The sequence below is a fragment of the Vidua chalybeata genome, chromosome 7 (genome assembly GCF_026979565.1).
Source record: "Vidua chalybeata isolate OUT-0048 chromosome 7, bVidCha1 merged haplotype, whole genome shotgun sequence".
In the NCBI taxonomy this organism is placed as follows: domain Eukaryota; kingdom Metazoa; phylum Chordata; class Aves; order Passeriformes; family Viduidae; genus Vidua; species Vidua chalybeata.
In genome coordinates this window covers 31,701,200-31,719,342 of record NC_071536.1, presented here as the reverse complement: position 1 = coordinate 31,719,342, position 18,143 = coordinate 31,701,200, and the positions used below count along the sequence as shown (strand labels likewise).

The window sequence follows — 18,143 nt, the reverse complement described above, 5'->3', positions numbered from 1 at the left end:
ACTATTGAAATTCTTACTTTGACTGCTTTGCTCCTGCTCTAAAAAGGACAATAGCTTGTTTTTCCAGAGGCTGACTCACTGCTGCTGGTCTTACAAGCCCAGAAGGAAAGAATCACAAGTACTGAACCCAGTTGGTCCCTTGAGATAAACATAGGCTGCATCTGTAGTGACCAAGAAAGGTAAACTGAACGACAGGCCTATGTTTTCTCTACCTGAAAGTAAATATATGAGACTGCAATTCATGCAATAAGAGATTTCAGAAAAGAGAAAAAAGGTAAAAAAAAGGAGGGGAGGAAGGGGAAGCACATCCTGCAACATGACAGCAGCTATACTAAACAAAGAGAAAAGTAACTCCTTCAGCAAAGAACTAACATTACAGCATTCCGAAAGTCTTTACTCACTTTTCTCTGCATCACTACTATTACTGCCATTTTTTTCAGTTGGCAAATCATGAAACTTTACAGGAACATATAAAGGCTCACTCTGCAATGAATCAGTATAAGTAAAAATACAGTTAAGCAGGATATTTAAATTATTACCAGTAGAATTTATTTAGCAAATTAGAAAACCAAATAAAGAAAAGCTTGGTGAATAGTAAGAGAACCAGACTTAAAGCAGGTCTGCACACAGGGGATAGACCTGTCAAAATTCATGGATATAATATACTGTATGTTACACATATTGGTCAAACACAGTGCTTAAGGAGAACTGTGTTCTTTTGTGTGTATCCTCAAGCACACAAAATTTATGGCCAGAAAATTCACACCTACTGATTTAAAATTACAAAATAAGTCATAAATATTACAGATATTTCATTAGCTATAGCTTCTGCCCAAATTATAAACCAGAAACATGAAATATAGAATGTATGTAGAAAAATTCATGTACTCATTTTCTTTCCATGACCCTAAAACCCCTTATTTTCTTCCCTAGATCTAAACATCAAAGATGTTTGGCAAAGATCTACAATACATAAGGCACTTAGAAGTATTTCAAGCAATTAAAACTTTTGCTAACAAGACAAGTTTTAAGCTACTTGTTTAGATTAAATTAATAAACTGTAAAAGTGAAGCCATGAAAAAGATCTGATAGTTGGATTTTCATAAGGCTTGTTTAGGACAAGAATTTTGGGAGACATTTAAATTAATGCAAAATTGCCCAATTTTGTAGAGTCACACGATCTTAATGAACTGAGAAGGCCAAGAAGATTTTATTCTTAAATACAGATAGATAAAGTTGAAAATCCCCAAAAATTTAAATGAAGAATACATCTGAAAAAAAAGTCTCTTCAACTAATTCTGTATAAAGTATCCATACAGTAATTTGCAATACTCAATTCCTTCCCCCACTCTATGACAGAGATGGTACTGAGTTAGGTATGTAAAGATTTTCTCTGTACAAAATATTTCTTTGACAAACTACTACAGAAACATTCAGTTAAGTGTTTTATTGAGCTGAGAACCCATATTTCTTATAGTAAGCAATACCATTATTTGCAGTACTTATTAGTAACATAAACATGCAAGTTACCAATCCCCTTTGACAAAAACTATTACACTTTAAACTGCCATATTTTATATACAGTAAGTCAAGATAGTTGTGCCACGTTATTGTAAAGTATCGACCTTCATAAATTAAGGCACTTACCAGAGAACTGTTCACAGTGGTATCTGTTGTACAAGCAGCAAAATAACCTTCAGCATCTGCAAACTAATTACAGAAATTTTAATGTAATAAACTACCAAGGCAAAGTTATTAGTAACTGAAATTTTTGAAGAGTCAAGGTTTTTTATTACTTTTTCCATCATTCTGTCAAAATTCCCTCTCTCCTCTCAGCCCTCCTGCCTAATACCAAGAGGGCTTACAAGTTCAGTAACTATTTTCAGTACTTCCTTGTACCTCTTGACCCCCACTATTAATTAAACTACTCAGGTATGAATGCAGGATGAGGCTCTTAGATACAGAAAACCTGCAAAATTCAGTCTTAGGGACATAATCCCCACTAAACAATTGTGCATTTATTAACAAGCTGCTTCTTTCTTCATTTTATTGAGGCAGAGTTCCTTTCCCTCCTCCTGTCTGCACCTTACCAAACCAATATTCCCTGATCTGCAGCTTGCTGTTCTACCATGATGGTAGCAAAACTATTAAACAAAGCCTCTAATGTGGAAGAGAACTTAAAAGTAAGGTGTGAGTGTTTCTCCAAGCAATCACTGAAATAAAACCATATTAATGGATGTGTTGTCCAGACTAATAAACACAAGATACTTTAAAGGTACTTGCAATAATTACAGAGTTAAATATTCAACTACAGCCCTTGAAGGGGAAGGAATTTTCTAACAGCACATTACAGTCCTGTCTGCACTGCTCTTTTGAAAAGGAAAAATAATGGGATTCCAGTAGCAGTGTCATGAGTGCCACACACATGTGACAGACTGGGCACTATTAGTCATTGCTTTCCAGTTCATATTTCATTACTGTCAGCAAAGAAACTAAGTTCTGTTTATTCCCAAATTATCTTATGAAGATTCTGAACAACATCAAGTCTAACACATGCCATATTACACACAAACACTTGGTATTAAAGGCTGACCTAGCAAAAAGTCTATCAAGACATCAGCTAACTTTAAATGCTCTATGTGTTTAACTCAAATTTTTTTTAATATTTTTCAGTTGTTCTATGTGCTTTGTCTTTTCTTAAAAAAAAAAAAAAATCAAAGTCATGTAACACTTAAATATGTTATGCCTATAACTGTCACTATCAGTGAAGTCTAACGTAGCCAGAAAATCTTAAGTCAGTTTCTTTCACACAAGCTATTTTCTATAAATACGTGTTGATAAACAGCATGTTCTTGGATCACATTTTCTGAGGTTTTTTATGTGGATTAGTATCAGGCCAAATGCCTTCCTGCTTCCTGAGTGCTGCTGTTCAGCATCCTGAAACACTGGCACAGAACAACTGCTCTTCCCAGCATCTCTTGGAAAAAAACCCAGTATTTCTGTCATATAACAACAATTTTAGGTTCTAGCACAAACTATGCCTAGCTCTGGAATGGGCATCAGAAGGTCACTCGTGCATAAAAGCTATAAAAAACAACATTAACCACAGCAAAAACATAATTCTACTACCCTTAATAAATGTAACTTTAAACCCCTCAAAACAGTCAGCAAACAGTTCATAGTTGTGCCAGAGACAAAAAGAGTCAGTGCTAAAAATCAACTACAAAGTTCAAGTTCTGATTCCATTGGTTGCAGATGTTGGGGGAGTTAAAGGGAACCAAGAGCCAACAGGGAGTTTCATAAGCTCTTGTTAAGAGGAATTATCCTCTGTAATTGCCCAGAATACAAAACCAGGCTGCAGGGACCAATGGCCTGGCCCAGCAGAGCATTTCTTACAACTCCTGACACATCCCAAATTGCTTTTTCTTGCCTCTCACCCTTTCACATGACAACTGTTATGGCTGCCATGTTTTCCTGTGGCATGATTCAGCTTATATCTCAAATATGCAACCTTTGCTCTTCGCTAGTCTGAATTTCAAGGGGGGTTAGTTCTGTACAAACTTAGACAAATATCACAACATCTACAGAGTTTAATACTTACAAAAGCTGCATGCCTTCCACGAAACCCACGAGTACACTGTTGCCTCCATGGCTTCCAAACAATAAATCCCAAGAGGTATAGAACAAACATGGATGTTTTGGCAAATGTACTGAAAAAGGGTTTGTTGTACCTTGTAAAAACATACTGTGGAAAGAAAATAATTGCAGTATCCAAAATTACCAAATAGGTAAGAGTTCACAAAATGAATTATCAGGTGTAAATATAGAGTCCAGAACAGTCCCAAAATACCAGAGTTGTGAGTACTGGCATGGATGACCAAAGGAACCAAGTAGTCGCACCTGTTCTGGGGGAACCCTCTCCCAAACTACCTCCAATGCCAACAAAAAGGAGATTGTTTGCAAGAAACAATGCCACAGAAGGAAAACTACTTATTACTTGTATCTCACCAAGCAACACATTTATATGCTACTGAACTCAAATAGCACTGAAAATACATTTACATACAAATATTTTTTAAATTGAAGACCACTTTTATAAGCAATAACATATTAATCATAAATTAGAGATTATTAGTTTGGCTAAATAACATTTCAGTATCAAGAGTGACTCCACCAGTTCATTCCAAAAAAAGTTTTATTAATATCACATGATAAGCACAAACATTTGTATATGCTTAGTTTCAAAACTGATATAGAACATAACTTAATGACAGTTCAGAGAAATGAATTTAGGAATTTATTAAAAACTCAATTTCCATTGCTAAAACTCTGGTTTAAGTCATAAAACTTAGCATGAAATAAATACCACAACAGTTTCAATATGGTTAATATATGAACTAGATGAAATTATAGGGTTTAAACTCCATGACTTGAGTCCTTTCATCCTGAACTTCTGGATGTTCTGAACCACAATTCACCACAACAATCAGCCTGCCATGTTACAGCTCATTTACTAACTTTTGGGAACCATAAGGGCATTATTTTAATCAATTTAGCAATAACAAAATTAACTCCCTGATTACAGTACACAGTGATGAGTTTATGTGGTATCAGTGACACCTTCTGTCTCAAAAGAAACAGGTACTGAGTTGAACTTATCTGTAAGTTTTAGGGGATTCAGGCTGGTGAAACACCAAGTGTTTGATAACCATGTCTCTGCTGCATTTTCTTGTTTATTTTCCCTTTAAAATATGTGGAACAATACTCACAGAAGTGAGTTCTGAAGAGGCCACCCAGATGACATCAACCAGGAGGAGAATGACAATTCCTAGAGCCATTCGCCTGCGCTGAGCAGATGAGCTGCTCTGGGAGCTCATCCGGTTCATGATAAAAACCCACACCATTTGGAACCTGGGCAAGGGAGACAGAAATAGAACACAAAAGCTTACAGTGGCACACAAAAAATAAACACTGGGGGCAACTGCTTCATACACATGAACAGGGCCTAATAGGCAAGGACACACATGACCGTGTTGTTGAAGAGCAGATCTTTGACAGATCCGGCAGGAAATTTTCAGAGATATTAGGGACAAATAGAAAGCAAACCTTGACTTTGCAAAAAATTATCAACTGCTTTAGCAATGAAGTAAGAAAAAAGTAGGTAAAACACAATGCCTTTTTGGAATTTACACTACAAGTTCTGCAAACAGTATAAATTAGATTGCTGTGTTGTGACGAATGTCAGAAACGAGTTTAAACTTAGAGGCATTCAACAAATATTTCAGAAGACATAGGAAAACATTTGGGTAAATGATAAACCCTTACTACAAGGGGTGATACAAGAAAAGAATAGAATAATTAATTGTAAACTTTAAAAAGTAGACTATACATGTAGTTGCATTAAAAAATTATATAGCTGTTTGGTAATTTATGAAATACAGGCATGAACAAATTCTAGTGAAAATCTATCAAAAATTCATTAATGCTATTACAAAGGAATTCAGATTTGTGACATAGCTTTACAGCTGCCCATTGGATGGCCTAAATTTATGGAAGGCCTAAATTTAGGAAAACTTTCAATTATATTACTAAAAAGCTTCAAATACAAGTGACAGAGACTGATGACCCATTCTTGTACTAGAATCCATGGTGCTAGCCAGACATGTATGTGGTATTTCTATCATTAACCTTCACGTATTTATGTATGCATTTTAAGAACCAATTTATTAAGAGTTCATTAACTACTGATGGCACAGCATACCATAAACTCAAACACCATCTCTTAGAGAACTGCTCAAGGAACTGCAATCTAAGTCATCTTTAGAGAACAGCTTCTGACATTCACAGTAAATAGAGGTCATCTGCTTTGCTAATATGGTCTGGGTCTGATAAATTTAAATTGAACTTTGTTTTTTACACATGTGTCAACATTTACAAATGATTTATGAAAGAGAAAGTGCAATAATGTCCTCAGTTAGTGAGGAAGGTACATTACTTTTTTCCAGAATAGCCTGTTCCTCAGATTAAGGATTTAAATGCCCAGATAATGCAGAAAACAGTGCTGTGATCTCCAATGTGCTTGTGCATGACTCATATTCTATACAGTCTCTGCCATGCTCAAATCTTGACACTTTTTCCTCCATTTCTCAAAGGGCCTCTTTGAAAAGGAAAATGAACAGGCAGAGCTCCTGAAGTATAATTATACCACTAGATCTATGCCGATATATTCCATGTGTGGGCATCAGTTCTGGATAATTACTCTGATTTTCTGATAAAATGCTGGGACTGACAAAAGAAAGCAGAAATCTATGTAGAAAGAGGCAAAGTTATGAAAGACTCAGCAAGGAATTATAGTTTCTACTTGATACAGAATAAAGGAGAAAACATTTGTTCTCATAGAGAGAGCAAATGAATGTATTATCTTAAACTTGAGGAAACATATAAAAGTTTTCATGCTTGAAAGCTTATAAAGGTTTTTTTGGTTTTTCGGAATTGGTTGTAACAAATACTATGTATTATACTCTACAAACTTTGCCTTCATTTTATTATGACTAATAGTTACAAGCCATTACATGAAGTTATATTATATACAGCCTAAAAATTGCTCATGTGTTTGCATAATATGCAGCTAATGTGGAAGCTGGGCATAGAAGAGTTCAAACAAGCTGGAAGGAAGAATCTCATTCCTGTCAGGCTATAGCACAACTCAGGGGCAGTGGGAAAGTATCCTAGAAAGAGAAAGCACTGCAGCCTTCAACCAGTTCTGTGCTGTAGGCAGGAAGGGAGGTAGTTGGGAGACAGAAGGGAATGGCAGCAGCCTGATCAACTGGACATCTCCACATCAGATGTTCCCTGACACCTACAGCTCTGCTGTTCTCACCACAGGCTGCTTCAAAAAGCACCCTCTGTGAACAGAGATCATACACAGATAACATTCACATTCTGCAGCTCTTTAATCTTGTGCTCAGCTTGTCTACTTTAGGCTTGAACAAATCCCTTGCTTTAAAATCTTTCAAGAGGAGCAAAGTAAAGGATGATGGAACATCCAGCCCTTCTTAGATAAGAGGTTACACAGAGTTATTCAGAGTCTATGCACATTTTACACCATTTCTTCTGTACCTTCGACAAGTAGATGTTAAAATTCTAAATAAAGAGCCCATAATTATGCCTTGGAAGTTGAAATTTTTTATATGTTGCAGTAAGAGCAGCTATTACTTTCTCATCTGACTACCAAGTATCTGTTTAACATTTCTGTGTGCCTAATATAGCCTTTGCTTGATTCTTCCCTAACAAGGCAAAAAGCTTAACAAGAAAAGGTGACTACAAAGCTAATAGTTGACTAAAAAAGTTATCAAGCAGCAATACTAAAATGTCTGTAAAGTTCAGCAGAAATTCTAAAGCCTACTGAAACACAAATACTAAGTTTTAGGACAGAATTAAAACCCTGTAAAACATCACACCAAATGCAAAAATGCAAAGACAGATTGAAACTACTATTTTGAGAAGTTTTAGACAGACACGTTGTCCCACTTATTAACAGTACTCACTAATTTGCAATGAAATTGCATACTTGAAATTTGAAATTTCCATACTTTTATGTTTGGCTTCTGTACATTGAGGGTAATATGCACTGATAGAAATAAACACAAAAGAACAAGACTTTTCTCATATTACCTTCCACAGTAACTGTAAAAAAGAAACAAAAGTGGTGACTAACAAACTTCACACCATGTCAAAGTGAAGATAGTCTCCTAAAAAAAACCAAAAAAAAAAGCAAAGTGTGAAACATCATGTGCATAAGTATATTAAGCATTTATCTTTGCAAATACTGTCTAAAACTTCAAGTTCTACAAGTGTCCTCTGCAGCTCAAGTCCTAAGTGTTGGGGTCATACAGATCTAGAACCTTAAGAATTGGTCTGCATCAAAAATGCCAGCAGGGCAGCCCTGAATGGCAAGAAAACAGGATCCTTACCTACTTTTGATATTACAAAACACAATCCCTTTCTTATTAATTGACTATAGGAGGTTCACAGGAACAAGAACCTGATGATGTTGAATTCTGATTTTCTAAGTTGTGCACAGAAAGGCACTATTTCTTAAGTGCACATTCCTAAGCAAAGAATGTAAACATTAGAACTATGATGGTAATGGAAGAACATACAGGCTACTTGGCCTTAAAATAATCTAGAAAGATAAGGCACCTCCACGTTGTGTCTTATGAAAGCCCAGTATCTTTCCTTAAATGGATACAGCATTATTAATATATTAAAAGAACATCATCTTACATAAAACTTTTTTTTTCAATTTTTAAATCAGATCCAATAAACATATTCAATAAAATTCACTTTAAAATCCACTGAAATATAGGAAAAGAAACATTATGCAGAACAGAGCCATAAGTTTTATTGTCTGGAAGTGCTAGAATTTTTATTATTATTATTAATGTGAAATGTTGCTAAGCTCTGTTTTAGGGATATCCTGAATCAACAGGAGTCACACACTAGGCTGAGGAATCTCAAATTAGTGTCTCAAACAGAAGTGACAGCAAGGGCAGAATTAAATGCTTACTCAAAATTAGCTTTTGATCACCTGTCAAGCATGGCTGAGAGTCTGTAAACTGTTAACAGGAAGCAATTGCTAAATTCATGCTTTTCACCTCTTAGATTAAGAGGCAACTCATTAAGAGGACCCTACAAACCCCCATTCAACATTTACACACAGCAAGTTCAAACCTTTTCCACAGTTTACCAAACGATCATAACTGCTTAAAAAGACCCAACAAATTGGAAGATGCAGTTTTTAAGACAAAAGCATGTGATTGTCCATCTTCTAGTCTACAAACACAATGCTCACTGAAGATCCTGCACACCAAGGCAATTAGTCACAAAATCACAGAATATTTTGAGTTGGAAGGGACACACAAGGATCATAAAGTCCAACTCTTAAGTGAACGGCCCAGAGATTGAAGCCACAACTTTGGCATTATTATTGTAGGGCTTCACCCTTACAGAATATTTAATTTATCAAGTGCAAAAAGTTATGATAAATTTAAGCCACCAGAAAACACAGAGACTGCAATAAAAATTATGGTTTAAAAGTAAATATCATATTGTACTCTATTAATAGAGCAGAAACTTAAGCCCTTTGTTTCCATTATTAGGAAATACACTATGTGGAAAGCATATTTAACTTTAAACATACCAGCTCAAATCTGACATTTAGAGGAATATTCATTTAAAATACTTTTCTTAATATAATTTTAATTTTCAGGAAACAGCACTGAGACCTTTTAAAGTCTTCTTTTTTAAACTTATTTACCATTCCAACAGTCTTAGAGTTGGTGCTGTCATCTTGCAGAACCATTTTTCAGCCAGTTACATGAAGATCTTCTGAAAAACAAGCATTAAAAATTTTCTTGTCATGACACTGTACTTTGATTTTAAAATGCTGCAGTACACTAGATCATATAAGAAGAGCCACCACTTCAATTCATGATATGAAAAAGAAAAAAAGTAGTCTCACTGTGTAGCCTACAGTACATGTTCACACAGCTGACTGCACTAAACAGGCTCAGCAGCCTGTCCAACTCTCCTCTTCTGAACATGCAACAAGCAACTTCTGAGGGCAGGAAATAAAACTGCACCATTGATACTTCATGTGCAAGCTTATTTGGACAGCATCAAATGTTTCTTTGTGCAGATTATTTCCACATTACAAGCTCCGCCCAAGAAGAGAAAATCATGTGAAATTCTCAAAATTTTAATGCACTGACAATTAGGGAAGAGAACATTATAGGCCAAAGAATTGCCAAATCATTACAAAACAGAAGTATTGCTGTTCTGGCTGTTCCAGGAGGAAAACACACAGCCTGTCTCTCCCCTCCACCACCAAAAAAACAGAAAAAAAGGATATAGCAAAAATGCCAAAAAACACAGAACAGCATCTCAGTCACAAGCCATGGTGCAAGCAAGTCAACTGGAAATTCTTCCTTGTATTTACTCAAGATTATTTCATATACAAGTTGAAAGACAACATATCAAGATAAGGCTTGCAGGCAAAATAAATGGGTTTTGTTTTTCCAGTTATACCAGCTGCTCCAACAATACAAGTTCTGGGATACAACCTCCTCCCCCTTTTAACATGTTCTGTCATCAGGTGATTCTTCTTTCATATTGGACTGTTTTTGAGATAAGAGAAACAGAGACACTGCTTTCACTTTAACCAGAAAAAAAAAAACTGACAGTAAAATGATTTACATTTATATGTCACAATCTGTAAGTCTACATTAAAGCAACATTAATCTAACACAATTCTGACATCCACTCAACCTCTAAAGAGTACCATGAGATCACAGCAAAGGCAAGAATTTTCAGGAGAGATGGAAAAGTGAGCCTTATGCAACATGACTATTACATTCACTGCAGCCCTAGAATTTTTATTCAAAGAAAGTTTCCTGTAGGATCTTAGAATATTGCAAAGCAAAAGATCCAGAAAAAAGCAACCAAGTTTTCCATACCAGTACTGAGTTCTGCAAGTAGAGATCACTGCTCCCACTCCCATCTACATAGGAAGTTACACAAGACCAACGTCTGTACAGAAAATCCATTAATTTTACTAGCAAAGCGAGCAAATTTAGCTTAATCAAAGGTATGTTTTAGGAATCTGTTGGTATGTAACAGTCATGCTATCAAACTGTCATGGCACAGCTGGATACAGGTATTTAAGGAATAAAAAGAACAAGAATATTTGAACATTTTCACCAATGAAATGAAAGCTTCCTATTTAGCACTTAGTCAAAATTCATGAAACAATGCTTCAAACAAATTTTCCCATATAGAACTAGAAGTGCAGAGTATTAATCTGTTCTATACCTCAGAGTCCTTACCAGCTACCAGCCTATCCAAGCACACAGTTCTCAGTAACTCCTGCAGCACCCCCAGCAAGACTTGAAGTGTGACTGCAAGGAGTTCGAAACACCCAAGTTTCAGGTCAGCAGAGTGAAAGCTGACAAACAGAACAGACACTGACCTCCTTGTTATTCTTGTCCAGCAACATTAGGAGAAAAAACTCCATGTCAAGCTGCCAAGGCCTCTCTAAGCTTCACTATGTACAGAGCAACCTCAGCCACCAGTAGCTCCACATTTAACATCAGCTAAGGATTACAAATGACATCCATTTCACATGCTGCAGATCTAATCTTGTCTAGTGCACGGACTAAACATATCGTGCTTTGTCACAGGACATACAGACACAGATTCCTGATAAGAACCAGCAGGGCAGCTTTCAGAGAGACACCCTGCCAGCTGGAAGCTGAGCCTTCCAGGCAAGGTAGAAATCCACGAAATCACTGCACTTGGAGTGAACGGGGGTCTCTTTCTTCTTTGGGGAAAAGTACCAGGAACAAAGAGAAGGAAATGAGTAAGTCTTCTTAGTGCACTCAGAGAAAATTGAATGCTTAAGAGAAAAGACATATGGCTCAAGCCCTGGGGACCTCGGGGGAGAAAGAATGACTAGAAACTCACAACTGGAACACTGGAAACTGCAGAGGGAAAAGGAAAGGGAGCTGCAGCCCAAGCAGGGGAAGCACCCCCCACACCCCCAACAAGGCAGGACAGTGGTGCCAGCTCAGAATCACTGAATCAATTAGGTTGGAAAAGAGCTCTGAGATCATTACCAAACACCACCCTGTCAACCAGATCACGGCACAGGCTTTCCTTAAACTCCTCCAGGGATAGCAACTCCAGCACCTCCCTGGGCAGCCCATTCCATTTAATCGCCCCTTTTGAAGGAAATTCTTCCAAATGTCCAAGCTGAACCTCCCCTGGCGCAGCTTAACACTGTGTGCTCTTGTCCTGTCACTGCTGTCAGGGAGTTGTGCAGAGCAATAAGGTCTCCCCAAAGCCTCCTTTACCCCAGGCTAAACTCCCTCAGCTCCCTCTGACACTGCTTACAGCACTTGTGCTCCACACCCTTCAGCAGCTCCGCTGCCCTTCTCCGGACACGCTCCAGCGCCTGAAAGCGAGCGCACAGAGCAGGGCACGGCAGCCGAGCGCCGGGCACAGGGGCACAGTCACTTCCCGGTCGCGCTGCCCGCACTGCTGCGGCTACAGGCTCGCTCTGGGCACAGCGGAACCCCTGCGCACACCCCAGCCCGCCCAGGGGAGCTCCCCCGGGGCTGGGAGCGGAGAGCGCGCTCCCCACAGCGCTGTCACGGCCGGACGGGGCCGAGGGCGGCGGGACACGGGGCACTCGCACACCCCCGGCCCGGGCGGGCACGGCCACCCGCCCGCACGTAGGGACAAAGTTCCCTCCCGGGCGCGGGCCCAGGCCCGGTCCCGCTCAACCCTGCGGGGCCTCTCGCCCGCGGTACCCCCGGCAGCGGCGGGACCACCCCGGCCGCGGCCCCGCTCCCGTTGCGGCCCCGGCCCCGCTACCTGAGGCCGCGCCGGGCCCGGCGCCCCCGCGCTCCGTCCGGCGGCGGCACCGCCCGCCCGCGCCGGACACCCGCAATCCATCCCCGAGCCCGCGAGCGACCGCCCCGCCCGCCCCGCCCGCGGGCCGGCCCCATCGACCCGCTCGGCCAGCAGCTCCATACCCCTGTCCTGCTGCCCGCTCCCGCCCGGCTGCGGGAGGGGCGGGGGGAGACCGGCAGCGGGAAGGGCGGCGGAGACATCCCTGTCCCACCACCGCCACCATCCACATCCACATCCCTGTCCCACCACCGCCACCATCCACATCCACATCCCTGTCCCACCACCGCCACCATCCACATCCCTGTCCCACCACCGCCACCATCCACATCCACATCCCTGTCCCACCACCGCCACCATCCACATCCACATCCCTGTCCCACCACCGCCACCATCCACATCCCTGTCCCACCACCGCCACCATCCACATCCACATCCCTGTCCCACCACCGCCACCATCCACATCCCTGTCCCACCACCGCCACCATCCACATCCACATCCCTGTCCCACCACCGCCACCATCCACATCCCTGTCCCACCACCGCCACCATCCACATCCACATCCACATCCCTGTCCCACCACCGCCACCATCCACATCCACATCCACATCCCTGTCCCACCACCGCCACCATCCACATCCCTTTCCCACCACCGCCGCCATCCACATCCCTGTCCCACCACCGCCACCATCCACATCCACATCCCTGTCCCACCACCGCCACCATCCACATCCACATCCCTGTCCCACCACCGCCACCATCCACATCCACATCCCTGTCCCATCACCACCACCATCACCATCCACATCCCTGTCCCACCACCGCCACCATCACCATCCACATTCCTGTCCCATCACCGCCACCATCACCATCCACATTCCTGTCCCATCACCGCCACCATCACCATCCCTGTCCCCATCACTGTCACCATCACCATCCTTAACCCCATCCCTATGCCCATGCCTGTCCCTATTCCCATGTCCGTCCCCATTCTGATCCCCGTCCCTATCACTGTCTCCATCCCCATCCCCATTGCCATCAGCGACTCCATTCTTACCAGCGTTCCCTTCACCGCCCCCATCCCCATCTCCATCCCAGGCCAAATCACTTCCCCCTTCCTTGTCCTCATCCCTGTCCCCACGTCCACCCCGCTGCCATCCCGTCCGCAGGACGCTGGGCCCCGTGTCCCTCCGGGAAGCCCCGCTCTGGGCACGGCTCCGGGGCCGCTCCCGGCTCCTGCCCGGGGGAACGGCGACGCGGAGGGAGCGCTCCGCACAGCGCGGAAGAACCAGAGCCAAGCCCGGGCTCCTGCTGCTCCCGGCGGCAGCGGGGCCATCCGGGAGCGGGAGCAGCGCCGGCTGTCCCGAGGACATCGGCCGTCTCTAACGAGGGAATGGTAGAACAGCTCTGATGGAGCAGCTTGCTCCGGAGACACGGGCATTTATACAGCCTCTTCCAAAACTTTAAGATAAGCAAGTAAAAAAAAAAAAAAAAACACCCACAAAAAACCCCAAAAAACCTAAAATATGGAGGAAGAGAGAAGGCAGAGGAAGAGAGCATGGAGTGAAGAACTAGAGATGGAGAAGTGGGATGGAGTTTGAAACTAGTCTGTCAAAAAAAAAAAAAAAAAAAAAAAAAAGGGGGGAAGAAGCAAAACCGAAGTGTGCAACACCCTTGAGAAATGTTCTAAAATGCAGTGAGGTGGTGGAATCTTAGTTTCATAGTTGCCATAATCTTTAGACTCTGTCATACAAAATTTCACAGGACCTGAAAGTAGTGGCCACTATTACATTTTTGCTTCACTATCAACGCACTTTTAAGAGCACAAAAAAGTGATATTGTGTAGACATACAAGCTAAATTAAAGTAAAATTTCGAGATGCATATGTCAATGACTAGCAAGTTGCAAAAAGAAATGCTAGATAAAGTCTATCAAAAGTATTGAATAAAATGAACTTTCATAGGCTTAGATGAAATTGCAAAATCAGATGCTGGTCCTGTTTGGTTTGGTTTTGTAGCCAGTGTTAGTACTCTCTGTAGTCAGTGCTGATTGCTATTTAAGAATTAAGCTCACAATACCAACCTAAAGATATAAACTAGGTGTATGTCACATCTTGCAGATTATTCGGTATTCACCTGCTAACAGAAATCAAGCTTTTGGCAAAATTTAGCTATTACATATTTTGGAAATTTTACAGCAAAACCTATTAGGAAAAAATAGTAAGCAATGTATATACATTAATAAAAAGGTGTTTAATTGTTATTAGGTGATGCATATGATATAGCTGTGAAGTTATTTTAGATGCTACTCACACTTACAAAGTGTTGAAATCAAACATGATATTTCACCCTTCCTGTGGGTTAGTGATTGAAAAAAAAAATCCATTCCCTCTCATATAAAAATGTGATAGCTTATCATCATTTTTCTGGGTGAGTTCTACTGTTGGGCTTGAGTTACTCCCTGTAGATAAACAAAAGTTACTTCTTAAAAAATAAAACAGAAAAAAAAAAAAAACACAAAACCCTAAAAAAACAAAACCAGAAAAAAACACAACCAAACTTGAAGAAATTTTAGTGTGAAATTGGTTTGGGCTTTTTTTGTGAGCCTGAATTTCTTAATCCAGGTGTATTTTAATTTGCATATAGTAGCACTAAGAGACATCCAACAAGCTTCGTGCCCCATAAAACTGATTGTTACAAGTAGTAAGATACAATCCCTACCCCAAAGCATTTATAGCATAAATGGCACAAGGACATGCAGTGAGTTATACTTTTGGTTCAAACTGTCCTTTTTTGATGTACTCTGAGTGTACATTATAAATAAAGTATTGATTTGTTGTTCTTCTGGCCTCACTATCACTATTGGCCTTTCAGCTGAAATTGCCAAAATGTGCAACATGGTGCTTTTACACGAAATTGTGACTTTACAACTGTCTAAAGAGATTTTAGGTAAACTGAATTTCTTAGACAAAGCTTCAGGAAAACAGCAGTCCTCTTGAAATGGTGCATTCTGTGGAATTCAGAGGAGCTGAAAAATATATACAATGTAACTGCAAAAACATGTGTGCATCTCACAGCCTCTAATTTTCTTGGGTCTACCAGATCTTTGTTTAGTATTTATACAGAGACTCAGTAAACTTACACAGCTTATCCAAGGTCAGTCAGTTCATCAGCAGCAAAACCTGAAGAGAAAACCAAAGAGTTATGACTACAGTACTGTGACAGAGAAACTGCATGTAATACTTTCCTATATCTAATAGTGCCTTTACTAAATAATATATTAAAAATATTATGCATAATTTATATTAATATTGTGTGAATGTTTTATATTAAAAAAAAAAAAAAAAAAAACTCCACTGCATTTGAACAGGAGAATAAATAAGGCAGCAGGGAAGGTTGAGATTCCCAGGCTCTATCTTACCTGATCATGCATTAGCAGAAAAACCTTGGTTTGCTGCCCCTGGAAAATGCTTTTCCACATGATTTTGTAGCGATGACAAAATATCTGTGATATGCAGATTTTCTCTCTTTTTATGTTTTAGTCTCCTTTGACAGTGAAAAGACCATGAAATCCCACCTGAATTAAGACCAGATTTCTGGGTGTAGCTCCATGTGGCCTCTCATGTATATGAGTTTTTTTCTTTAGGAGGCAATGCAGCAGTTTGCACCTCAATATGGCAGCACAGTTAAATCCACCATGGTAAGGTTTTGATTTGAATCATCTTGACTGGGGCAGGCAAACAGGAGGGCACTGTTGTCCTTCAGGTGGAGTGCCAAGATTTCTTCATCACAGGATGAAGGATTTACACTGTGGTTCCTGGGGAATTTTGTGAGAAACAGGTCAGCATTGTCAAAAGCCCAGAAGTTTGTAGTTATTACACTTAAAAATATCACTGGACTTCTGTATTTTTAGCTCTTGATTAAGTAATTTTCTTCCTATTTGTGTCTTCTCTGAAAGAAATTATTATGAGAATGATTTGTCTTTTGTTTTTACTGCGCCTTTTTCAGGAATTAGATTTTAGTAAACACATGTAATAAAATAATATGTACCTTGAAAGTATACACATACTGCATATTTATTTTTCTTGCTGTGAATATTTTAGTTACATGCATAGCATTTTTGTAGGCAAAGCAAAATTCTATTTCCCAGCATAACTATAATATTTTCATAAGATAAAACATCCACAAAACATGCAAACCTTATAAATTGCACTTATCAAGAAAATTTTAAATCTATTTCTCCTCATATATGTTCTACTTACAAGAACATAAAAGCTGATTTGGAAGAAATAGATCAGATTCCGAGAATGAAAATTAATACTCTGTTGGTCTCATAATAGAGCTCTACAAAGGAATTGAATCTACTTATTTTAGAGAAATGCCTCCTTCAAAAGGATTTGGAACATATCTTTGATGAACCAAATATTCTTGTTGATGAACAAGGCAAAGCAGCAGAAGAAATGGTATTAAAAATTCAAATAGACAAAGTCAGTTTTGATCAACTTCTGTTCTCCTTAGGGAAGGGACACAGCCTGAGTGTTCAGGGCTAGACTTGGTGTCGGATGCACACAGTGGGGTGCTCCCCTGTCCTGTTGGGTTAGACCAAAAATCCATCTAGCTCAGAATCCTGATGTCTCCCCAGTGTTTCATAATGGATGCCTGGGGAAAATGGTGTTGGAAACAAGGGATTTGTTTCCAGGGTGCATCTTTCTAGTTTTTAGAAAAAAATGGGTCACAGCATCCTTACCTGGAAGGATGTAAATTCAGCCAATGCATTTAATAGCTCTGATGGACCCATGAATTTGGCAAATCCCTTTTGTGAACTCGGTAACACAAGAGTTGTTATGGATTTACCAAGGCAGAGTCTTGTGACATGACAGAAAATGTTTTCTTGTGCTTGGGTTACTGGCCAGGCCACTGGATAATCATCTTGTCACACAACTTGTAATCCTTGTTCCATTTCACCTTCTTTGCATTATTTGAGTTTTAACTGTCTTATATTTGTCCTCAACTGTCTTTGAGATGTTCTCACATCCTAAGTCCAGCTTTGCAAGAAGTCTCTTGTGACTGAGAGAGTGATTTTATTGCTCAATTATCTTCATTGCCTTCTCCTTCTGGTCCAATTCTTGAGAGACTGAAATGAAAACATTCATATGAATACATGAAATATAGTTAGACTGTTAAAGTTACAATTTCCAATCTGTTTTCAGTCCCTTTTTTGTGTATTTACAAACATTTTGTGGTTTTGACCTTGCTGAGCTGTTGGCTGTTTTCTTAATGTTTTACCTGACGACAAGGCTCTAAGAAATCTTAGTGCTTAAAAATGTATTATTTTGAAAATAATCTATGTTGATTACTATAAGACCTACTGGTACTTACAGGAAAAATATTACTCTGCAGATGTAATAGAAGAAAAATCCACAAATATTTTTGTAATTTTTTATCAACCATTACTTTTAATAGCTGTAGAAAATTAATTGGATCTGAAAGCTTTTTCTGCTTCCTACTAAACATTACTTGCAAATATTAGCTAGTAATAAAATTATAGATGAGTAAAACAACTCATTTGGGGAACTTGCCATCACTTACTTCAGTCTCTTTACTCTGCTGATTTATAACAGGAAAGAAAACAGGAAGCTCAATTGGCAAAGGGATTTCCCAGACTGAAAATT

The 18,143-nt window shown here is 39.8% G+C and overlaps 1 protein-coding gene and 1 long non-coding RNA gene across 2 annotated transcripts in view; both read right to left on the bottom strand.

Moving 5' to 3' along the window:
• SLC35F5 (solute carrier family 35 member F5) overlaps positions 1-12,489 on the bottom strand; it is a 29,922-nt gene extending 17,433 nt beyond the window's left edge. The window contains exons 1-7 of the mRNA XM_053947495.1: positions 12,436-12,489; positions 9,320-9,390; positions 7,675-7,751; positions 4,770-4,911; positions 3,602-3,745; positions 1,648-1,710; positions 402-483 (exon numbers count right to left, since the gene is read on the bottom strand). Coding sequence (XP_053803470.1) covers positions 402-483; positions 1,648-1,710; positions 3,602-3,745; positions 4,770-4,904 — 424 coding nt within the window. The 5' untranslated portion in view covers positions 4,905-4,911; positions 7,675-7,751; positions 9,320-9,390; positions 12,436-12,489. The remainder of the gene's footprint in view (positions 1-401; positions 484-1,647; positions 1,711-3,601; positions 3,746-4,769; positions 4,912-7,674; positions 7,752-9,319; positions 9,391-12,435) is intronic.
• Positions 12,490-14,785: 2,296 nt separating this feature from the next.
• Positions 14,786-17,581, bottom strand: LOC128790915 (uncharacterized). Its single transcript, XR_008431900.1, has 4 exons — positions 17,219-17,581; positions 15,893-16,288; positions 15,614-15,653; positions 14,786-14,932 (listed from the first exon to the last, which is right to left on the bottom strand). It is a non-coding gene; the product is annotated as an uncharacterized LOC128790915 (long non-coding RNA).
• Positions 17,582-18,143: the final 562 nt, after the last annotated feature.